This window comes from Haliotis cracherodii, unplaced genomic scaffold (assembly GCF_022045235.1).
Source record: "Haliotis cracherodii isolate W230 unplaced genomic scaffold, xgHalCrac1.p SCAF_8, whole genome shotgun sequence".
NCBI classification, from domain to species: Eukaryota; Metazoa; Mollusca; class Gastropoda; order Lepetellida; family Haliotidae; genus Haliotis; species Haliotis cracherodii.
In genome coordinates, this window is record NW_027266341.1 from 41339167 (window position 1) to 41365450 (window position 26284).

At 40.4% G+C, this 26284-nt stretch overlaps 1 protein-coding gene across 1 annotated transcript in view; it reads left to right on the forward strand.

Moving 5' to 3' along the window:
• The window catches only part of LOC139449468 (von Willebrand factor A domain-containing protein 3B-like), a 521695-nt gene that overhangs the window by 203521 nt on the left and 291890 nt on the right, over nt 1-26284 (forward strand). The window contains exon 19 of the mRNA XM_071230886.1: nt 9692-9813. Coding sequence (XP_071086987.1) covers nt 9692-9813 — 122 coding nt within the window. The remainder of the gene's footprint in view (nt 1-9691; nt 9814-26284) is intronic.

Here is a 26284-nt window from a genome sequence, read left to right on the forward strand (position 1 = left end):
TTAGTCCAGCCAAAATGTAACTCCATAATTGCAGCCTAGTTCGGCAAGGGTGGAAACTGGACTTTTATAGTCAGTTAACTCTCTTGCCTCGGGAAGATGTTAAATCACCTAACGTCTTTGCTTATAGCAGGCTTCGATCCCTATTTCAATTTATAGACTTCAATTATATTGCATGATGACATAGGAAATGAGGGTGGTTCTGGAGTTGAAGAACTGTTTACTATGATAGATTCTAGTTCTGCCTTTTCTGTAGGTCTCAAGTTCCCAACAGACAGTTCTTGTCCCAGTAGACTGTCTACATCTACATCACAGTCAGACTCTATTGCAACAATGATTCTACAAAAGATATCATGATTGGCTTAATGATGTCACCTTTTCAGTTGGCAATTAAATTATGTCCAAGGAACCAAAGGTCTTAGATTTTCTTCAAGGAATGATGTCTTTCAAACTGTTTGACTTGTTGATGAACTGTTCAGTTACAAATTTTCTCAGGAAATGCTGTCCATTGGCCTTTACATTTTGCAGATCAGCTTTAATGTCTTCAGATGTGGCGACCCCAGTTGCGAGACTTACTGGTTCATGATTGTTATGTCAGAATCCCTCAAACTGTGACTTCAGTTTCAGTACATCTTCATTGTCTTTTTGAGTCCAGGTGATGTCTTAATGGCTTATATTGCCAGTTTCTGATTCTTCTTGTAATCAGGCAAACATTGTGAATGTATCCCATAATAAAGCTCCTCATTCATTGTGTGTCAGCCTCCACCTACCGTGGGCAGATTCTTATGGGTGATACCATCCGATCTTCTAACAACTTTTCCAATTCTGTTGATAAATCTCAGATGCAACAATTTCTAGAAGTTCCATCTGCAAAGAAGACTATACACCATCAACTTGACAATTACAAAAGAAGATATGTAGAGTGTCTGGTTTCCATCTCCTGCATCCCTTGTGAATCTCAGGAGAATGGATACCTGGCAGTTCCATGTATTGCAATCTGTCAGCTTAAGTAGATTTGCCTTCAGATATCTCCAAATCAAAGTAAGAAAACTGGTCTTGTCAAGGAAAATTGTCATCACACAGCTTTTTATCCCCCGCCTGGCCAGAATGGCCGAAGGGGGATAATGTTGCGACGCAGTCTGTCCGTCTGTCTGTCCGTCCCACAGAGGGTACTAAGCTTGTGAAATCAACTCCTACAGTTTCCAGAGAATATCCCTGAAACTCTACACCCAAAGTATCAACATGTTGATGATACGCATATTGCAGTCCCGTTTAATTTCGACTAATTTTGACAGAGTTACTGCCCCTGTTTGACAGAGCTTCATTTGCCTAATTGTGAGAGAGGGTACTAAGCTTGTGAAATCAACTCCTCCTACAGTTTCCAGAGAATATCCCTGACACTCTACACACAAGATGTCGACATGTTGATGATACCCATATCGCAGTCCCGTTTCATTTCGACAAATTTTGACAGAGTTACTGCCCCTGTTTTACGGAGCTTCATTTGCCTAATTGTGAGAGAGGTACTAAGCATGTGAAATCAACTCCTCCTCCAGCTTTTAGAGAACATCCCTGACACTCTACACACAAGATGTCGACATGTTCATGATTGCATATCGCAGTCCCTTTTCATTTCGACAAATTTTGACAGAGTTACTGCCCCTGTTTGACAGAGCTTCATTTGCCTAATTTGTCAGAGAGGGTACTAAGCTTGTGAAATCAACTGCTCCTACAGTTAAAATGTGCACATGTTTAATATATCCATATCACAGTCACGTTTCATTTCTTTTCATGTTGAGAGAATTACTGCCCTTGGTTTATGAAGCTCGATTTGCACAACTGTGAGAGAGGGTACTGTTTTTGTGATGTCAGCATTTTTCAGGGAATATCCCTGACGCTCTAAACACAATCCGCTCTACACACCATATGTGTTATTGATACACATATCGCAGTCGTTATAAATTCGATTTATTTTAACAGAGTTACTACCCTGGTTTATGATACTCATTTTTGTCAACTGATACAGGTACAACTTTGCCTCAGGTAACAACCTTGCCTCAGGTAACAACCATTATAAAACAATGTCATTTAGTCTCTGTTGTGAAAATGTCACAATATCTAACTATAGTTAGTTTCCTTGTATAAGGCTTTTATGGGTGAGCAACATCCTTATGGCATTAGCATTCAGACTGGATTACTCCCAACTAAATGTTCTGCACAATTTGTTTCCAATGCAGTGCCATCTACTGTTGTTATTTCATAAAATACAAAGAAAATATAACCTCGTTAAAAAAATTCATGCGGGGGATGTTGTGCTCTCAGAGCACTCTTGTCCAGTCAGTTGATGTTTGTGTCATTAGTGAAATTGGAATAACATTGCCGATGCCACTGTATTTGTGTTGTTGACAACCTCTCACCAAATGTCTCAACCCAATCAAATTATTCAATGTATTCAACATCCTGGTATGAGGGTTGGTCAAAAAGCTCTAAACCTAACAAACAAAACCAACAATTGCGAAAGAGTTTTTAATTTTAATTTTCAACATACTCTCCAGCTTTTCAACATATTGATAGTGAAGCTTTTCAATTCCAGCCAAGAAGAAGTTTTCTGAAGCCACCCTGAGAAACCCATTCATGGCTGCTTTGAGGCCATCATTGTCGTCATAGCGCTTTCCACTTAGGTGTTCTTTCAGTTTAGGTCTGGCAAGAATGGAGGGTGAGGAAGCTATTGGAATCCACATTGTCGCACATTGACAAGAGGCACTGTCATGAAGGAGTTGAACTCCAGCAGTCAGCATTCTTCGCCGCTTTTCGTCTTTTGACTTTCTAAGTAATAAACAAGGATCTCACCCTTTGCATCCGAGAATACAGTGGCCATAACTTTCTTCACGGATCTTGAAGACTTGAATTTCTTTGTTGCCGGAAAAGTGGAATAGTGCCATTCTATGGTTTGATGTTTTGACTCGGGATCATAGTGGTACCCCTATGTTTCATCACCCGTTACTAATCTCTTTTGAAATTGACGAAATCCTCCTCAAATAGCTCTAAATTTTCTGTGGCAATGTTAGTTCATTTTTCCTTAAGATCAGAATTTAGAAATTTTGGCAACCAACAAGCAGATATCTTATTCATCTGTATAATATTCTTTCTTAATAGACATTCATGAATAATAGTTCCAGTGGACCTGCAATGGTAATACATCTATCTGACAGTATAAGTTTTTCTGTCTCCTTCATTGACTCTTCCTTTTGGAAGTTGAGGGACGTCCAGATAGTCAGGTAGCTCAGCAAGATGATAGTGACATGCCAGATAAAAGCATCAATTTTTTTCCACATGCTCTCCATTACCATAGGTTTCAACCAAACCACTTAGAAAGTCAATATTGGGGTCAAAATATACATTTTCTGGGGCAAGGAATTCAATAAAGCTATTTTTTAGAATGTCACTTGATGACTATTTGTGCCAATAATCAATCAATATGTGTTAGATACCGTATTTGACGTAATAAGCGCCCAGGGCGGTCTCAAAATTAGAAATAGGCAGGTCTTATTAGAATATTATTTTGGTGAAAAAAAAAACAGAGCTGAAAGATAAGTTTCGTGGTTTATGCTGACAGCCTGAAATGTTTATGTACGACAGATATATTTTTCCAGAATTTAATTGCCCATAATTGAGGGTGCATATAACACACGAGTGCGTATTATACGCGAATAAATGAGTCTTGTGTACAATTGGGATTGTTCACTAGCCAATATATTAGCAAATATCGCCTTGGGCGCTTATAAGAGCTTGTTAAGTCGAATACGGTATGTCTGTTTAGCAATTTATACTGTTATATGTCTGTTTAGCAACTTGTACTGTTGTAATAGGCCGTCATACAAATTTCATTCGTCCACATAATGGATTGGGCATTGTATATCATATGCCAACAGCCTACCACTGAAGTACTCTGATGCCCTTTAAATGCACCGGGAGCTGAAGACAGATCTGAGCCATACAAATCCTTCCTGGCCAATGTGAATGCTTTCAGGGAGCTGAATAAATTGCCAGTTCATCAGGCATCAAGCACAGTGGCATAAATCTTGGCACACAAAATTCATTGTGAACAAACTGCAAAGAGCACGAAAGAGGGAGAGAGCTGGAACTCCTGAGAGAAGTCCTAAGCCAAGAAACAACAGTCTCTTGACAAGAACACCTGTATATTTTGTAGAAAATCTGACTCTTATGGCCACCTGCAAGAGACTGAGTCATTGTCCAAAATTGAGGGTGGTGACCTCATTGCAATAAATTCAAAATATCACCTGACTTGCTTGGCTGGACTCCAAAATCGACATCATTCAGTGTAACAACCAGTGCAAGTGCAAACAGTTCTCACTTAAATACAAAGGACTTTGTTGGTGCGAGGGCCAGTTTTCGTAAAAATGACTTTTGTATTTTCAACACATTTAACCATTATGTGGATCAGTATTTTGTTTTATAAAACCGTCAGTTTAGTGCATTTTGGTAGTTACAAAGCTAAAACAGTAACCATGAAAGGAAAATTTTTCTTTATCTACTGTGCATGTGCAAAATGAAATTATTTTGAGTGCCTCCATATCTGAAAATGTTCCCTTGGCATCAGTGTATAAATGTGCAAAGTTTCATGCTTTTATCATTAAATGCACATTTTCTCTGCTTAGCCGCTCCACTACATGAAGATCCGGGTTAGAATATGCCTTCAGCAACCTATGCTGGTCGTAAGAGGCTACGAACTGAACTGGATGGTCAAGTTCGCTGACTTGGTTAATACATGTCATCGTATCCTAATTGTGTGGATGGATGCTCATGACATCAATCACTGAATTTTCTGGTCCAGACTCGATTATTTACAGACCACCATCCATAAAAACATACAGTCTTAAAAAAACATTTCAACAGAAGTCTTTTAAGAACTTTTGCAATATAGTGACTTGAAGGCAAACAGTATATGCTATACTTGCCCACATTGATTGGTGAGAACCTGGAAGGGTTATAACATCCTGGATCATAAAGCATGGCATGGAGCAAAACATTTATATCAAACAAAATGCAGGGATCTGAGTGCACAATGATGTTATGTGATCTAAGAATATAAACAAAAACCAGTGTTGCATAATATTCATGATACACTTTGATATCTTTGACAAAACCCTGGCAGGGCCTCCCATATATGATTTTCCATTAATAATTAGTTTTATAAGTAATAAGTATAAGACTTATAATCTGACTGATAAGGAGTTGATTGGTTCAACTGTGTCATATGGCCCTGTGACGCAGGGGTAGCATTATGCAGATGGCTGTTACAATGAATGCTCGTTCCACCCGTGATGAACAGGTCTGGTTGTTGATGAAATATAGTGATAGCTAAATAGACAGATTTTTTATTCATGCACCGATTGTCTTTGAATGTAATATCCAGTTATGAATGACTGTTTAATAATCTCATACCAACTTTGACTGGAGTAGGTCCAATAGTTTTTCAGATATTGTAGTAAACGTCGGTACCTTAAATTAACTTCCAGAATATAGGTGATAGTCACAACTTTATCAAAGCCATTTACATAAGAATAAGTTTGCAATGTTCAAATGCATCATTGTCATGCAGAGGTCCATTACAGAACCATGCATCTTGCTCAGGTACATGTAGGTACTCACCCTTCTGGAACCCCATGCAATTGAAATTCAGTGTACATCTCTGCAGATACGGTTTCTCCTGGTTAGAGTTGGTGTGGTGAGAGTCCTAAGGGGAGATAACTGATTTAGTAGTGCTTACCAACGACTAATCTTTATTAAAGCATTTTGAAATATGCATTTACGTAGTATGTGCATGCTAGAAGGAAGGATCAACTTTCCTTTTTTTCCAGCACTTTGGTAGTGTTTTCACACTGTAGAATAGCTAGTTTTCAATGTTTTCTAGTTTGTTCTTACATAGTAATTCAACTATTCTAGGAAGTCATCTTCAGTAAGTTGGTTAATTGTTACTCCCGTAAGTATTAGTTGGGTGGTGTGTTGTGAGTCCAGCATGGAGTCATTTGCCTCTCCATTCACGGGCTGGAGTCAAATTGCCGTGATATCTTTAATCTTAAATTGTAGAACTTTAGTAATATTTGACACATATATTACTACCTGTGACCCCTTTCGAAAAGCTCTAAGATAGCGGACTTTTGTACCCTGTGTTGTTACAAGTTGCAAGATAGCACAGTTTTCAAAGTGCTGTTGTCATTATGGTAGAATGGAGATAAAATACTGTGTTTGAAATTTGATGTAGTCACACTAAACAGTTGATTCACAGTAGGTTTATCTTCTTATGGTATTATGAAGCAGGTAATTCCTTTCGTGGAATTGTTGGAAGAACTTGGTATGCCACGTAGTGATGGACATTTCAGCATCACACGATATGACAGAGAGAAGAATCTTTGTGTCATCTTCAGCAAGACCATGCCATCAGAGCAACAAGCATCTCAAGAGCAGCTAACATTCAACTGCACTGGCTACTAATTCTACAGCAGTTTAAGTTTAAAACTCCTCACTTACAGGGCTATTTGAGAGAGTGAGCCAAGACACCTTAGAGACCTGATTGATCCTTACATACCATCATAAAGCCTGCAGTCTGAAGACAAACCACACACAAATCAAAATTACTATCGGATGATGGGGCATTCTCAATGCAATTCCACAGGAACTCAAATGTGCTGGAAACTCAGAATCATTTCAAAGGATGTTGAAACCTAACCTTATCGTAGAAGCATTTCCAGTCTAATAATTAACAAAAGCTCAACTATGTCATCCTCTCGTCTATTTCTTTTAAACTACGCCCTTCCAAGCACCACTCTACAGCTGACAGTTGGATACTAGGCACTATGATTAGAAGCACATCACTTCAAACTGCTCGATTCTACAAGTGGTTGTGGAAGGAAACAAGCCTCGTTTCCATGAAAAACCAATCTCATTGGCCATCGATCCTTTCTGGAAGGTCCCAAACCAGCAGCAGTCACTTTGGCCATTTAGAAGCTATTGGACAAGTGTACCATGTGGGAACAGGAGGATACAAATTACGACCAAGGCTTCTTTTCTTCAGTCTTCCTTGAAACTAGAAGTTTGCAACAAGGATTATCTTTTACACCCACCAATATTCCAGATTGAGTCAGTACTCTAACTTCGCACTTCACTTAGCATTTGAGATTGGATGACCAGCCTATGTGCCTATTCACCCTGGATCCAGGAAATATTTCCAATTTTCAGTTAATGGCTACCATTACGAATTCCTTCTTTTTCCGTTCAGAACCTTTCTTTTTCTTTACAGCATAGATCATCAGTTATCTCACTACTAGTGAGTCTTCATGGATATCAATGACTTCCTGTCACAAGATCGGGTCGAGTCCAAGGATCATTGGAACCCCCCTTTTTTCCACGGACAACTGTTGTCTCATCTCAGATTCCTGGCCCACCAACCAAGTCTGCACTCAACCGATTATAAGATGTCATCTTTATCGGCTCCAGATTCCAGTTTCATAGAGAAATCTTTTTCCACCAGATAATCAAGATCTTGAGATGCTGCAGATGGTCACTTATGTGGTAGTCGGTCCTACCACACTCTGCACTGGTTCTCACAACTTGAATAGCTGAAATCTTTTCACGACATGACTTACCAGGGAAGACTTCATCTTCCAGGCTAGAATGATCTCAGTGGGGTCGTCAATTTTGGACATGTAATAGTGCCTTTTCCTCCAACATTACTGGGTCGTACTGCTTGGTTAGATGTGTTTAGGTAAACTATAGTTACACAATTCCAACATTTATTAATTAAGGAAGATAAAGTGCCATATCCTGCACAGGTATTCATGTCCTTCAAAACCACTTTCAAACCCCGGACCTTCTAATCAGAGGTCAGATGCCTTGTCCACATGACCAAAGAGGTTAACCCTGTCGGCAAGCTGACAAGGTTAGGATGTCATCTGACTCCACGCGCTGCTACACATATAACAGGAATAAAGTCCAAAATTCACATTTGGCAAGAACAAATAACAGGGACCACAGCCTCAACCAACGTTGGTTGTATTGTCACTGGAAACCCCAACCTGTCACTGTCATTGTTTGTATCACTGAAATCAAGGTCAAGCGATCCATCCTCCTTGATATGTACCTGAACAACAAGTCCGTCATTTCACCTTTGCCGTCAGGTACTCATTTTCAGGCCATGTCATGTATAACATTTAAAATTATGCTCATGTATTTAGTTAGATTTAGGTCTCACAACCAACGTTCCAGATTTCATCACTTAAATATCAGATGTCATTATCAGTGGCAAAGTCAGCTTTCCTCATTGTCTCACAGAGACACTTTGATGCTGCTATGGCAGACTTTATCTGTTATGCAGGCCATTGTGATTTATCTGTAATAACACAGAGAAATTCCCTGAAAGTAGTTGATGGAACGTGAGAGAATGGGGCACCAATTTTCTTACAATATACATTCAATTTGTCAGCCTCTTGTATGACTCTAATGTACTATTGGCCAGACAGAGGGGTAACTCTGCTCTGCACTGAACTGACAAAGCCCTCCAACAAGAGTCTCTGTGGCCATAAATTCTCGAGGCAAACAATTTCCATCGGAAGTTCTTGCATGGTTCTGCATGGCATTGCATTCCTCACAGGGAAGTTTTGTTGTGAATTTGAAAGTTTGAATGGTTGAAACACACGCATATTTGTCACCTTTCTGAACCATTGCTGACTTTTCCACAGCAGTGCTACTAGTCTAGGGTGACCTCCGTGGGTCTCAAGTGTGTCCAGGATCTGTGGAATCATCCTGAATGGTGGTCTCACAAAATTGTTTAGCTCACCCTTCCTGTTGCGCTAACCAATTTATGCCTGATGTTAACGGGTCTAAGAACCTACTGATGTACATGTGTGTGAAGTGACCTGTCCACGTGGTGAGGCCCCCTGATGTGATTCATGAGTTTGAGTAAGTTTGGATGCAGCTGCCATTCATACTGCAAGTTCAGCCGTGACAAACTGTCTCCTTCTCCATTGTGAATGCCTTGCACAGGTTTGGTCATTATGGTTAATTCAAATTTGTGCCTTGACCAACCCTTCATTGCCCAAACAACATCAAACTTTGAACATACTCAATACCTATAAGATTTATTTACCATACTACAATACTTATCCCTGTGTTATGTGTAATTTTACATGTTTGACGTCATCAAACTGTGGATTATGGATTATGTACTGTATCTATATACTGTACTATAGCTTCATCTATCGCTGAAGTTGATCACCATGTCATGTCATGATCTTTAGATTATCCAACCAATGATAATCCAATTGATGCAGTTCCCATTGATGATATTGCCACAAAAGTACTGTAACAAGTAAGCAGCTAGTAAGAACTAACTGCATTAAAAATCATGACACAGTCATCAGAGATTTGAGATTTTATTTATTCAGACTAGTTCATATGTTTCAATTTTGATAAATTGATAGAGATCAGGGCAACCTGGTGTTGACTTGTGTATCTAGGTTCTCATGTCATGTACCTGGTTCAAATTCAGTCAAGTTACTTTTATCTACCCTTGCATTAAATTTTATGACAGTGACAATGTTTTGGTTAGAACAGGAGATGTTAGCTCAGGAAGAAGCTTGACCATTTGTCAGAAAATGTTTTTATTCATTTTCAGATAATTCCTTTGGCTCATGTTTCAAACCGCAGCAGACAGGAGATACGATTGGTCAGCCCAAATGCTGTTGACCTGAATAAGTATCAAGAACAGGTTAGACAGGCCATTGACCAATATCATGGGTATGTATAGCTCTTGAGAAAAGATTTTACATCCTTTTCTAATTCCAGTGAATCTTTTTCTCCTTCCTTTTTCAGTCTTAATACAACTGCCATGAATCAATCTGAATTTTTCTTTGACATCAAAAGTTCAATGCCAAAAAGTATCCACTCCCAACAGAAGAGTAATAACTCTGCAACACATATAATTCTGCTGATACAAACCTCTATTACATCTTTGGCAAATAATTTTTGCGAGAACTGATTTTCAAAATAAGTTCTCTTCACTGTCACTAGTTGTGCCAGTAATAGCATCTTGCTTCTCAGAAACATTCTGCTTGTGCAAGGCAAGATAACCTCCCTTCTTTCCTTTGTGCTAGAGAGAACATCTAAAAATCTAGCACATATTTAATAGGCTGAGTAATATCTTCAGTTTTTGTTGCTTTTAAATTTATAAGTAATTATCTATAAAAAAATTCTTGTTTGTATTGCTAAAGAATATTGATGTAAGTAGACAGGTAGACGTGTTGTGAGTTCATGACTGTTGGAGATGCAGGGAACTGGCATGAGGGGAAGATAAAAGGTATGAGCAGTGCTCCTCATTGTCGCAGTCAAACTTCAACAATATGATGGAGGCCTCGCAAAAAGCATGACATAAGTAAGCGGTGAAGAAAATGGCCTTACCAATAAACGCCACAACTCTACCAGACCTGACGCTCCCATTGTCCATGAGCATCTTTGAACAGTTCATGAAACAGAAGCAGAACATGGCGAAGATGTCCGACAGTAGACACAAAGCCTTGTTTGCCAAGGTCGAGTCCTTAAAGAAAGCACATACTCAGAAGCATCCCTGGCCAAGAGGCCACACGTCTATGATAGGATCTTGAAACAAGAGTCACAAGAGCCAGACTGTGGTCGTTTCGAGCCTATCCCCATCAGTACACTCAGTGACAATCTCTCTTGCTCTCAACTTACAGCAGTCTTCATGTTCCGCATAGATGTTCCACATTAGCCCGGACAGGAATCTTCAGGAACTGTTACTTCCCACTCCTTTGCTGACGTCAGCCAACGATTATACAGGATCCCCATGGATACTGCATGGACAGCATTTCTAAAAGGAAACAGCTTCGGGAGTCCCCTACTGCTAGGGACTTGGGACTTGGAACTAATGCGTTCCCACATGAAACGACTGGTATCTGAAAAACGTCACCAGCCCGGTCGGTGGGCTTTTGACAGCCAGTCAGCCACCTCGTGAGGATCCTGTTAGCCACTGCTGCAAGCAAGACACCAGTCAGCACTTTCATACTTGGGAGAAATACTTGCTTGCAAGTTGGCACCTGTTGGATAAAAAGCCATAAGGAGATCCTCATGGCGACAGTGATATGATGAATGAAGGTCATCCAAGGGTTACATTCTTACTGGCTTGTTGGAATCAGATTCTGCACTTAGTGGCATGTTTGACTCTGATGGTTCTCTACCAGTTGATTATTAGCCATGTCACTCGTTTTCTGACCTTTTTGTCTGAGAGGTCTGAGACCTAAAGTGGAGGAAGACATTTCACCTCAAATGTTGGAATATGCTGGATGTCACAACCCTTCTGCATGGTCACACATGTGTAAGACACTTCCCTGTCCTATTTATATGTCGACCCGTGAAGATCCGGGGTAGAATAGATCTTCAGCAACCCATGCTTGTCGTAAAAGGCGACTAACGGGACGGGTGGTCAGGCTCGCTGACTTGGTTGATGCATGTCATCGATCCCAATTGCGTGGGTCGATGCTCATGATATTAATCACTGGATTGTCTGGTCCAGACTCGATTATTTACAGACCACCATCACATAGCTGGAATATTGCTGAGTGAGGCGTTAAACAAACAAACCAACCAACCTTGTTATATGTCACAAGTTTCAATCAAACCTGGGAAAACTTTAAAAAACTCAAATGTGATTAACGAATACTTTTTCCAATGTTGAAGCACCCAAATACTCTTTTGTTGGATTCCTATGAAGGTATTGCTGGGGATTCCCCAGTCATTGCTCAAAGCAGCTTGACTCAGGGAACTAAAGTACAACATCGGAGCAGATTTACATATAGTTTATTGAAATAACATTCTCATACAAAAACAAGCTATGATATAACAAACACTGCTCTGACTCAATAATATAGGAATGGCGCGTTGAAAAGGTCTATCTAACCCAGCACGTGTTAAATAGAATGATAGGTCAAGTATTTCCCCGACAGCTACTCGAGATGATAGCGAGTGTTACAAAATAATAATGCGACAATTTACATCCTACAACATTTCAATAACATGTCTACAAGTGAGCCATGACTAAATATATTACCTTAACCCACCAACACACCCTAAGGGCGACATAATGTCCCCTCTCCAGTAACCTTCCAGCCACGCTAACCTGCCTTCTCAATGGCCGTTACTGGATAACATGCTCAATTGATCAGGTACCAATCTGCATGGTGATAAGAAAACTTATCTAAATATAACTCATTACACTCGCTGTCACACCAAATTATGTCAACATGTATATACATAAGTCTACTATAAATATAACACATATCAAACCAGGTCATACTCCGGTATCTATTATGGTCAAATATCTCAAAATGACCCAAGACCTTCAGTGAATCTGTTACACTCACTGGTAATCTCACATGAACATCTGTTCAGATCAGTACAACTGCTCTATCTCTGCAAAGTAGCAATCGCAAACCCCCATACACATTGTATAATGACATATGGCACCTAAACTTATCACCTTTCCATATACATATTCCTTTACATAATATCATATGTAAATCTGAGCAAACATTCTGGAATACCATTAACACCCACATACAAGTACATAGAAATAAACATACATTCAACATTAACAAACAGAATTTATTATCTATAATGACACTTTCTGTGATAGATAAAAAAAAAACAACTAAAACAAGCAAAAATTGTAAATCCCCCCTTCTTAGAACAAAGAAGAAGAAAATTACCTATGGCCATGAGAAAACAGGTTGGAGTGAGCATGTAGGAAAAATATACCACACTTGAATTTTTGAAAATATTTTAATGGAAAATGAGTTTATAGAAGTTTTTAAGTCGGGATATAAACCGTCATATCTTTATCTGTGTGATGTATTTTTGACAAATCTGTCCTATCTTTTACAAACTATATTAATCTCCTTCCCCCTCTTACGAGAACGAAAAAGAGGCACCAACTTACAGATGTACTGAACATAACACGAGAGTAAAACCAGGGTAAGTTAACAGATTTGTACTCGACCACATTTTTTATTTTTTATACAATCAACATGGAAATCTGACCACAGGTTTAAAAAAAAAAATGAATGAATACTTTCAAACATCCACTCTCACACTGGTACCGCGGATACCTAACTTTCATCTCCCTCTCACACAATAAACCTCAGTGGTAAAATCCTTGTATCGTGGATTTGGAACAACCCTACGCCCTTCCCTAGTAACCACTCCTCGATCCTCTACTGCAGGGACAGTAACTGAAACCTGTGAAGTTACAGCATTTGTATCAAAATTCCAAGACCTTTCACCTGCCCCTGTAGTATCTAACATCGAATCCCGAAAAACAGACCTCTTTAGTTGCGTCTCGAACATTATCCCCAGACAAACCAAAAGGGCCAGAAACTGTGTTCACACCATCTCCCCCAAAACAAGGACTGTCATTGCCTGAAATATTCGAACCACCCGCAGACACCAAGGATGTAGGATCCGCACCCAGTCGGACACCCTCCAAATCCCTCTCAACAATTCCCTGCGCAGAATTTGATCCGGTCCGTGGCCGAAATAAATATCATATCTCTCCCTCAATCATGGAGGAGTCAGAAGCAACCGGTGTCGTGCTTAGCACCTGAGGTGTTCTCTGTGGATTGTTGACCTCTCTCACATGTTCAATCTTTTTCAAGCGATTCATATGAGCCACTTTTCTTTCCTGATGACCGTTGCAAGTTCGGGAGACTCTGAACACTACTGGGTTTATCTGCTTTATAATGGTGCATGGACCTACCCAAGGTCGAACTAATTTCCTACATCTTCCCTTCTTAGTCCTGTTGTTAAACAGCCACACTTGATCGCCGACTTTCAAGTCCCTATTGGTACTCCTTTTGTCATAATGAAGTTTCTGCTTATAATGGCCTTCCTGCAGTTTCGAGTTGACTAACGAGAAGGATTCTGTGAAGGATCGCTGGGCATTCTTCACAAAAGTGGGAATGTCGCTCTCCCCTTGACATGGAACCCCAGCCACCAATTCAACTGGCAAACTTATTTCCCGCCTGAAAACTAAAAAATTCGGAGAAAATCCAGTTGATTCCTGCTCGCCACATCAAAAGGCCATCATCAACTTTGGCAGGTGTATATCCCAATCGGCTTGCGAATCTTCCACATATTGGCTCAACATACTCCCAAGTGTTCTGTTAAAACGTTCGACTAACCCATCGCTCATCGGATGATAGGGGGAAGTCCTAGTCTTCTCTATTCCTAATTCCCTACACATCTCTTGGAAAATCTTTGCCTCAAAGTTTCTACCATGATCGGTGTGTAGTGAGAAAAAAACACCAAACCTGCAAATGAACTCATCCACAAGTTTCTGAGCTACTGTCTTTGCTTCTTGATCCTGAATTGCATAAGCCTCGACCCACTTGGTGTAATAATCTTGAACGACTAGGATATATCTATTCCGTCGAGCAGTTATTGGAAATGGACCTGTAACGTCACTAGCTATCCGTTGAAATGGAAAACCTGGAATCAACCCATGCAGCTTAGCTCTCTGTGTAGGTATCGGTGATTTTCTCTTTACACATTCAGGACATGTTTTACACCAAATTTCTACTGATTTCCTCCAGCCAGGCCAAAAGTACTTAGCTTTCACCTTTGACATTGACTTCCTGATTCCTAGATGTCCACCACCTGCAGCTAAATCATGAATTCCGGACAGGATCTCATTGATTTTCACCAGTGGGACAACAACCTTATACCCTCCTGTGTCATAGGTTCGAACTAATACTCCATTGACGATGAGCAAGGAATCCCACTGTTGAACAAACTCTTGCATAAATCGAGTCATTGGACCCTGAAGTGACAACAACACTTTCTCTTTTACGGCCTTGTAGATGGGTCCAAATTCTGGACAATCCATTTGATCCTGAGCAAAAGATGGTACTACGTCAACAGCCTGAATACCTATTCTGCAGCATTGCGACCAAGGTTTCCGAGACAAAGCATCAGCATTCCTATGAGATCTGCCTGGTCTATGTTTGATCTCAAACTCATAGCTAGATAAAGTTTCTATCCATCGCGCCACTTGCCCTTCTGGTTCCTTAGCTTTCATCTGCCAACTAAGAGATCCATGGTCCGTCCTTACAGTAAATTTCTTTCAAGACAAATAGTGTTTGTAGTACTTAATCCCCTCAACTACAGCAAGAATGGTTGAGGTAACTAGGGCTGACTTCAATGCTTGAAAAGCCTCTTGACAACTTTCATCCCATCTGAACGCTACGTTTTTCTCCATAAGCCGGGTTAGTGGCCTTGCAACTGTGGAGAAATCTTTAATGAACTTCCGATAATAAGAGGCCAACCCAACAAAACTCCGAAACTCACTTACATTCTTTGGTACCGGCCATTCCTTAACAGTGGCTGCTTTGTCTGGATTAGCTGAAATTCCGGCCTTTGAGACTGTGTGTCCCAGGTAGACTACCTCTTGAACGCAAAGACTACACTTAGAAGGCTTGACCTTCAGACCACTTTCTCTGAGTCTATCAAAAACTTGTTGGAGATGTTCCAAATGAGTCTCAAAATTTTGTGAATATACAATGATATCATCAATATAGACCAAACAGGTCTGCCATTGTAACCCTGCCAAAACACAATTTATCAACCTTTGAAATGTTCCAGGCGCATTACACAACCCAAACGGAATGAAGTCATACAGTCCTCCCATTGTAGTAAAAGCAGTCTTTGCCCTATCCTTAGGATCTACCTCCACTTGCCAATAGCCAGATGCTAAGTCCAACGACGAGTACCATTGGGAACCGGCCAAATGATCTAGAGTATCATCGATTCTAGGAAGCTGTTACGCGTCTTTAACCGTCATTAAGGCATCTCATGTCCACACAAAATCTCAGAGATAAGTCTGGCTTAGTTACTAAAACAATTGGCGAAGCCCAAGGAGAGTCTGACGGACGAATAATTCCATCCTTCTCCATCTGCTCAAGAATTTTTCTACTTTCTGCCTGTCTATGATATGTTAATCTTCTCGGTGCTTGCTTTACAGGTCGATGATTCCCTGTATTGATCTCATGATATACTCCGCTTGTCCTTCCTAAATCATTTGAGCCTGTCGAGAATATATCGGAATAAGCAGCCAACAGTGTATCTAGCTTCTGACGCTATTCTCCTGAAATATCTCCGACTTTGCATTTGTCATAACTATGAACTGGTTGTTTGCTAACTTCTTACTTCATGGGACTAACCAACTGTGAAAATATCCCAATAGTAGTACCTTTATGAATAACTACATCTGTCTCAGTCGTATTTGCCACTCGAACTGAAATAGTACCGCTCCCTGCTGTTACAGCTACCCTGGCAACAATAATAGGCGAGGATTTTTCTAAACCGGGTTGTCCTTCAACATAACCATCCCCCTCATAGTCTCCATCCAACTGAGACGGGAAAATCATTTCATGTTTAGCCCGAACAGTTACAGTTTCTGGTACCACTACTCCAAACGTAACAGACTTCCTATGTGATGTAAAGGGACACTACCGGAAGCTAATCTCAACTTATGATACTTCTCATCAATACACACTTTATGCGTAGAGATCATTTCAGCTCCCAAAAATATTTCATGCAGCAAGTTCTCCACCACTATCATAGGGACGTACAGCTTGTTCTTTCCTAGACTAACGGTAGTTTCAATCAGACCTACATGCTGAAGTGTTTCATCTTCCAAACCAGTCAAATGTGCATCAACAGGCTTTAATACCGGTCGAGGACTAAGTTTTTCCCACAGATCTTTCCGGGTTAAACTGATACCCCCACCACAATCTACCACCATTGGAAACAAAGTACCATTAATCCTCCCATAAACCTGATACGCAGGACAATATAAACGGCCAAAAGACCAAAAAAGAGTATTATCCTGAGCCGACAACTGGGTCGTGTTATCAGCTCTCACACATTTGGGTTCCTGTTCGTCTGATCACTACTCGAATTACCTCCAGACCCATTTGACTGGTTAACCACTTGACACTCCCATGACAAATGCCCTTTTTGAAAACACCTCCTGCATCCTTCCTGTTCTCTTTTTCTCCTATGGCATGTCCAATGTCTATGACCACTTATCCCACAATATTCACATCTACTCGAAGCCATCTTAGATTGACGAGTCTTGATTTCTGACAGCTGAGTTTTCAAGCGAGCTATCTCTGACTTTAAAGCAGCTATTTCCCCCTTCTCTGCCACAAGCTCTCCTTGCCTTTCCCCTTTCACTGCAGTTACTGAACCCTGTATCACCTTCCTTCCTTGACTATCTGCTAGCTCAATAGCCTCCCATTCCATCACAAAAGCCACAATGCTCTAGACTATCAAATCTTTGATGCCTTAATTTCAATCTCAAGTCCTTCCTCTCTATCTTCCCAACAAATTCACTCATACAAAGCTCCTCTCTAGCAGTTTCATCCATCTTGGGAAATACTATCCTAATCAAATGTCGAAGTTCAACAGCAAAATCCAGATAAGACTCACCAGCCCTTCTAACTCTAGTTCTAAATTCAACCATAGACAAAGCCTGTGTACCCCCAGGTCTAAACTTCTGGCCTAAAATTATCTTGAGTCTGTCATAATCCATCCAAACCTCTTGAGAAAGATCAAAGTAGATTCTTCTAGCCTTCCCTCTCATCTGAACAACAAGAAAATGTGCTTTCTCCCGTGGTGACCAACCATTCAACTCACAATACATCTCAAATGTCTGTATCCAATCACTCCATTCCCCAGGCTTGTCTCCTTTGAATGTCTCTTTCCCGAATCAGAATCCTGCTGTCCCCAGCACCAAATACCTGAGAAGTCTAAGGTACAGTATTAAAGCCTGATGGAGCCACATGAGCACCTAAACTAGGAGAAGTTAATGTCGGACAGGCAGTACTAACTACCGAAGGATCTGTACTGGTAACCAAATTAGGAGAAAATGTGGTACACATCTTTTTACCCATAACTGGATAGGTATTGGATACAATAGGAGTCCCCATCATAACATCCTTCAAACTAGGACGAACTACTCCTGGTGTGGGTGTAGATATACTATTTGCCCACCCTCTGCCTCTGTCCACTAGCAATTTCCCCTGTAAAACCTCCTCACTATCTGCTAACATTTTCTCTAAATCTGCCTTTCGAATAGCCTCACTAATTTTTGTAGAACAGAACCTAACAAGGTGCCGTCTTCCATTCCCATCTTAAAAATCAATCAACCTAACACCTATCACTCTATGAAAATACCTACTATAATTCCCATGAATGAATTTAGAAACCCATCCAAAAACACCTGCATGCACACTAAGTACACACAGATCAAGAAATTAATGTAAATACTTAAGGCCAAAATAAATCAAAACATGTCAAGTGTATCAGGGTGCCTTGTATAAAAAAAAAAAAGGTGTGTGCTAATTCCTAAATACTCACCAATCTGGAAGGTTACTGGTAATAATACTTGGTGGCATGTTCAACCCAACAAAGATATCTGCTCACACAAAAACCTAAAGCCTAGCAAATACTAATCTTAACAAAAACTAAGATAACCTAAAACCCTAATAATATAATAAATACCTAGAGTCCAGCCACTTGAACAATGGATGGACCATGTGATATAAAGTTTACCAAATGTAATATCCTGCCGACGAAGTCAATGTAACGTTGCGCGAGTCCTGAACGACCTCAACGCTCGTACATAAATAGAAATAGGTTCTTGAATTAAACCCTAATTACGGGCTGTCCGAATCCATTGCTCAAAGCAGCTTGACTCAGGGAACTAAAGTACAACATCGGAGCAGATTTACATATAGTTTATTGAAATAACATTCTCATACAAAAACAAGCTATGATATAACAAACACTGCTCTGACTCAATAATATAGGAATGGCGCGTTGAAAAGGTCTATCTAACCTAGCACGTGTTAAATAGAATGATAGGTCAAGTATTTCCCCGACAGCTACTCGAGATGATAGCGAGTGTTACAAAATAATAATGCGACAATTTACATCCTACAACATTTCAATAACATGTCTACAAGTGAGCCATGACTAAATATATTACCTTAACCCACCAACACACCCTAAGGGCGACATAATGTCCCCTCTCCAGTAACCTTCCAGCCACGCTAACCTGCCTTCTCAATGGCCGTTACTGGATAACATGCTCAATTGATCAGGTACCAATCTGCATGGTGATAAGAAAACTTATCTAAATATAACTCATTACACTCGCTGTCACACCAAATTATGTCAACATGTATATACATAAGTCTACTATAAATATAACACATATCAAACCAGGTCATACTCCGGTATCTATTATGGTCAAATATCTCAAAATGACCCAAGACCTTCAGTGAATCTGTTACACTCACTGGTAATCTCACATGAACATCTGTTCAGATCAGTACAACTGCTCTATCTCTGCAAAGTAGCAATCGCAAACCCCCATACACATTGTATAATGACATATGGCACCTAAACTTATCACCTTTCCATATACATATTCCTTTACATAATATCATATGTAAATCTGAGCAAACATTCTGGAATACCATTAACACCCACATACAAGTACATAGAAATAAACATACATTCAACATTAACAAACAGAATTTATTATCTATAATGACACTTTCTGTGATAGATAAAAAAACAACAACTAAAACAAGCAAAAATTGTAAATCCCCCCTTCTTAGAACAAAGAAGAAGAAAATTACCTATGGCCATGAGAAAACAGGTTGGAGTGAGCATGTAGGAAAAATATACCACACTTGAATTTTTGAAAATATTTTAATGGAAAATGAGTTTATAGAAGTTTTTAAGTCGGGATATAAACCGTCATATCTTTATCTGTGTGATGTATTTTTGACAAATCTGTCCTATCTTTTACAAACTATATTAATCTCCTTCCCCCTCTTACGAGAACGAAAAAGAGGCACCAATTTACAGATGTACTGAACATAACACGAGAGTAAAACCAGGGTAAGTTAACAGATTTGTACTCGACCACATTTTTTATTTTTTATACAATCAACATGGAAATCTGACCACAGGTTTAAAAAAAAAAATGAATGAATACTTTCAAACATCCACTCTCACACTGGTACCGCGGATACCTAACTTTCATCTCCCTCTCACACAATAAACCTCAGTGGTAAAATCCTTGTATCGTGGATTTGGAACAACCCTACGCCCTTCCCTAGTAACCACTCCTCGATCCTCTACTGCAGGGACAGTAACTGAAACCTGTGAAGTTACAGCATTTGTATCAAAATTCCAAGACCTTTCACCTGCCCCTGTAGTATCTAACATCGAATCCCGAAAAACAGACCTCTTTAGTTGCGTCTCGAACATTATCCCCAGACAAACCAAAAGGGCCAGAAACTGTGTTCACACCATCTCCCCCAAAACAAGGACTGTCATTGCCTGAAATATTCGAACCACCCGCAGACACCAAGGATGTAGGATCCGCACCCAGTCGGACACCCTCCAAATCCCTCTCAACAATTCCCTGCGCAGAATTTGATCCGGTCCGTGGCCGAAATAAATATCATATCTCTCCCTCAATCATGGAGGAGTCAGAAGCAACCGGTGTCGTGCTTAGCACCTGAGGTGTTCTCTGTGGATTGTTGACCTCTCTCACATGTTCAATCTTTTTCAAGCGATTCATATGAGCCACTTTTCTTTCCTGATGACCGTTGCAAGTTCGGGAGACTCTGAACACTACTGGGTTTATCTGCTTTATAATGGTGCATGGACCTACCCAAGGTCGAACTAATTTCCTACATCTTCCCTTCTTAGTCCTGTTGTTAAACAGCCACACTTGATCGCCGACTTTCAAGTCCCTATTGGTACTCCTTTTGTCATAATGAAGTTTCTGCTTATAATGGCCTTCCTGCAGTTTCGAGTTGACTAACGAGAAGGATTCTGTGAAGGATCGCTGGGCATTCTTCACAAAAGTGGGAATGTCGCTCTCCCCTTGACATGGAACCCCAGCCACCAATTCAACTGGCAAACTTATTTCCCGCCTGAAAACTAAAAAATTCGGAGAAAATCCAGTTGATTCCTGCTCGCCACATCAAAAGGCCATCATCAACTTTGGCAGGTGTATATCCCAATCGGCTTGCGAATCTTCCACATATTGGCTCAACATACTCCCAAGTGTTCTGTTAAAACGTTCGACTAACCCATCGCTCATCGGATGATAGGGGGAAGTCCTAGTCTTCTCTATTCCTAATTCCCTACACATCTCTTGGAAAATCTTTGCCTCAAAGTTTCTACCATGATCGGTGTGTAGTGAGAAAAAAACACCAAACCTGCAAATGAACTCATCCACAAGTTTCTGAGCTACTGTCTTTGCTTCTTGATCCTGAATTGCATAAGCCTCGACCCACTTGGTGTAATAATCTTGAACGACTAGGATATATCTATTCCGTCGAGCAGTTATTGGAAATGGACCTGTAACGTCACTAGCTATCCGTTGAAATGGAAAACCTGGAATCAACCCATGCAGCTTAGCTCTCTGTGTAGGTATCGGTGATTTTCTCTTTACACATTCAGGACATGTTTTACACCAAATTTCTACTGATTTCCTCCAGCCAGGCCAAAAGTACTTAGCTTTCACCTTTGACATTGACTTCCTGATTCCTAGATGTCCACCACCTGCAGCTAAATCATGAATTCCGGACAGGATCTCATTGATTTTCACCAGTGGGACAACAACCTTATACCCTCCTGTGTCATAGGTTCGAACTAATACTCCATTGACGATGAGCAAGGAATCCCACTGTTGAACAAACTCTTGCATAAATCGAGTCATTGGACCCTGAAGTGACAACAACACTTTCTCTTTTACGGCCTTGTAGATGGGTCCAAATTCTGGACAATCCATTTGATCCTGAGCAAAAGATGGTACTACGTCAACAGCCTGAATACCTATTCTGCAGCATTGCGACCAAGGTTTCCGAGACAAAGCATCAGCATTCCTATGAGATCTGCCTGGTCTATGTTTGATCTCAAACTCATAGCTAGATAAAGTTTCTATCCATCGCGCCACTTGCCCTTCTGGTTCCTTAGCTTTCATCTGCCAACTAAGAGATCCATGGTCCGTCCTTACAGTAAATTTCTTTCAAGACAAATAGTGTTTGTAGTACTTAATCCCCTCAACTACAGCAAGAATGGTTGAGGTAACTAGGGCTGACTTCAATGCTTGAAAAGCCTCTTGACAACTTTCATCCCATCTGAACGCTACGTTTTTCTCCATAAGCCGGGTTAGTGGCCTTGCAACTGTGGAGAAATCTTTAATGAACTTCCGATAATAAGAGGCCAACCCAACAAAACTCCGAAACTCACTTACATTCTTTGGTACCGGCCATTCCTTAACAGTGGCTGCTTTGTCTGGATTAGCTGAAATTCCGGCCTTTGAGACTGTGTGTCCCAGGTAGACTACCTCTTGAACGCAAAGACTACACTTAGAAGGCTTGACCTTCAGACCACTTTCTCTGAGTCTATCAAAAACTTGTTGGAGATGTTCCAAATGAGTCTCAAAATTTTGTGAATATACAATGATATCATCAATATAGACCAAACAGGTCTGCCATTGTAACCCTGCCAAAACACAATTTATCAACCTTTGAAATGTTCCAGGCGCATTACACAACCCAAACGGAATGAAGTCATACAGTCCTCCCATTGTAGTAAAAGCAGTCTTTGCCCTATCCTTAGGATCTACCTCCACTTGCCAATAGCCAGATGCTAAGTCCAACGACGAGTACCATTGGGAACCGGCCAAATGATCTAGAGTATCATCGATTCTAGGAAGCTGTTACGCGTCTTTAACCGTCATTAAGGCATCTCATGTCCACACAAAATCTCAGAGATAAGTCTGGCTTAGTTACTAAAACAATTGGCGAAGCCCAAGGAGAGTCTGACGGACGAATAATTCCATCCTTCTCCATCTGCTCAAGAATTTTTCTACTTTCTGCCTGTCTATGATATGTTAATCTTCTCGGTGCTTGCTTTACAGGTCGATGATTCCCTGTATTGATCTCATGATATACTCCGCTTGTCCTTCCTAAATCATTTGAGCCTGTCGAGAATATATCGGAATAAGCAGCCAACAGTGTATCTAGCTTCTGACGCTATTCTCCTGAAATATCTCCGACTTTGCATTTGTCATAACTATGAACTGGTTGTTTGCTAACTTCTTACTTCATGGGACTAACCAACTGTGAAAATATCCCAATAGTAGTACCTTTATGAATAACTACATCTGTCTCAGTCGTATTTGCCACTCGAACTGAAATAGTACCGCTCCCTGCTGTTACAGCTACCCTGGCAACAATAATAGGCGAGGATTTTTCTAAACCGGGTTGTCCTTCAACATAACCATCCCCCTCATAGTCTCCATCCAACTGAGACGGGAAAATCATTTCATGTTTAGCCCGAACAGTTACAGTTTCTGGTACCACTACTCCAAACGTAACAGACTTCCTATGTGATGTAAAGGGACACTACCGGAAGCTAATCTCAACTTATGATACTTCTCATCAATACACACTTTATGCGTAGAGATCATTTCAGCTCCCAAAAATATTTCATGCAGCAAGTTCTCCACCACTATCATAGGGACGTACAGCTTGTTCTTTCCTAGACTAACGGTAGTTTCAATCAGACCTACATGCTGAAGTGTTTCATCTTCCAAACCAGTCAAATGTGCATCAACAGGCTTTAATACCGGTCGAGGACTAAGTTTTTCCCACAGATCTTTCCGGGTTAAACTGATACCCCCACCACAATCTACCACCATTGGAAACAAAGTACCATTAATCCTCCCATAAACCTGATACGCAGGACAATATAAACGGCCAAAAGACCAAAAAAGAGTATTATCCTGAGCCGACAACTGGGTCGTGTTATCAGCTCTCACACATTTGGGTTCCTGTTCGTCTGATCACTACTCGAATTACCTCCAGACCCATTTGACTGGTTAACCACTTGACACTCCCATGACAAATGCCCTTTTTGAAAACACCTCCTGCATCCTTCCTGTTCTCTTTTTCTCCTATGGCATGTCCAATGTCTATGACCACTTATCCCACAATATTCACATCTACTCGAAGCCATCTTAGATTGACGAGTCTTGATTTCTGACAGCTGAGTTTTCAAGCGAGCTATCTCTGACTTTAAAGCAGCTATTTCCCCCTTCTCTGCCACAAGCTCTCCTTGCCTTTCCCCTTTCACTGCAGTTACTGAACCCTGTATCACCTTCCTTCCTTGACTATCTGCTAGCTCAATAGCCTCCCATTCCATCACAAAAGCCACAATGCTCTAGACTATCAAATCTTTGATGCCTTAATTTCAATCTCAAGTCCTTCCTCTCTATCTTCCCAACAAATTCACTCATACAAAGCTCCTCTCTAGCAGTTTCATCCATCTTGGGAAATACTATCCTAATCAAATGTCGAAGTTCAACAGCAAAATCCAGGTAAGACTCACCAGCCCTTCTAACTCTAGTTCTAAATTCAACCATAGACAAAGCCTGTGTACCCCCAGGTCTAAACTTCTGGCCTAAAATTATCTTGAGTCTGTCATAATCCATCCAAACCTCTTGAGAAAGATCAAAGTAGATTCTTCTAGCCTTCCCTCTCATCTGAACAACAAGAAAATGTGCTTTCTCCCGTGGTGACCAACCATTCAACTCACAATACATCTCAAATGTCTGTATCCAATCACTCCATTCCCCAGGCTTGTCTCCTTTGAATGTCTCTTTCCCGAATCAGAATCCTGCTGTCCCCAGCACCAAATACCTGAGAAGTCTAAGGTACAGTATTAAAGCCTGATGGAGCCACATGAGCACCTAAACTAGGAGAAGTTAATGTCGGACAGGCAGTACTAACTACCGAAGGATCTGTACTGGTAACCAAATTAGGAGAAAATGTGGTACACATCTTTTTACCCATAACTGGATAGGTATTGGATACAATAGGAGTCCCCATCATAACATCCTTCAAACTAGGACGAACTACTCCTGGTGTGGGTGTAGATATACTATTTGCCCACCCTCTGCCTCTGTCCACTAGCAATTTCCCCTGTAAAACCTCCTCACTATCTGCTAACATTTTCTCTAAATCTGCCTTTCGAATAGCCTCACTAATTTTTGTAGAACAGAACCTAACAAGGTGCCGTCTTCCATTCCCATCTTAAAAATCAATCAACCTAACACCTATCACTCTATGAAAATACCTACTATAATTCCCATGAATGAATTTAGAAACCCATCCAAAAACACCTGCATGCACACTAAGTACACACAGATCAAGAAATTAATGTAAATACTTAAGGCCAAAATAAATCAAAACATGTCAAGTGTATCAGGGTGCCTTGTATAAAAAAAAAAAAAGGTGTGTGCTAATTCCTAAATACTCACCAATCTGGAAGGTTACTGGTAATAATACTTGGTGGCATGTTCAACCCAACAAAGATATCTGCTCACACAAAAACCTAAAGCCTAGCAAATACTAATCTTAACAAAAACTAAGATAACCTAAAACCCTAATAATATAATAAATACCTAGAGTCCAGCCACTTGAACAATGGATGGACCATGTGATATAAAGTTTACCAAATGTAATATCCTGCCGACGAAGTCAATGTAACGTTGCGCGAGTCCTGAACGACCTCAACGCTCGTACATAAATAGAAATAGGTTCTTGAATTAAACCCTAATTACGGGCTGTCCGAATCCATTGCTCAAAGCAGCTTGACTCAGGGAACTAAAGTACAACATCGGAGCAGATTTACATATAGTTTATTGAAATAACATTCTCATACAAAAACAAGCTATGATATAACAAACACTGCTCTGACTCAATAATATAGGAATGGCGGGTTGAAAAGGTCTATCTAACCTAGCACGTGTTAAATAGAATGATAGGTCAAGTATTTCCCCGACAGCTACTCGAGATGATAGCGAGTGTTACAAAATAATAATGCGACAATTTACATCCTACAACATTTCAATAACATGTCTACAAGTGAGCCATGACTAAATATATTACCTTAACCCACCAACACACCCTAAGGGCGACATAATGTCCCCTCTCCAGTAACCTTCCAGCCACGTTAACCTGCCTTCTCAATGGCCGCCTACCAAGTCATGAAGCGTGATTTTTATGCAGAAACGACAGCATGTATATCCAATCAGGAT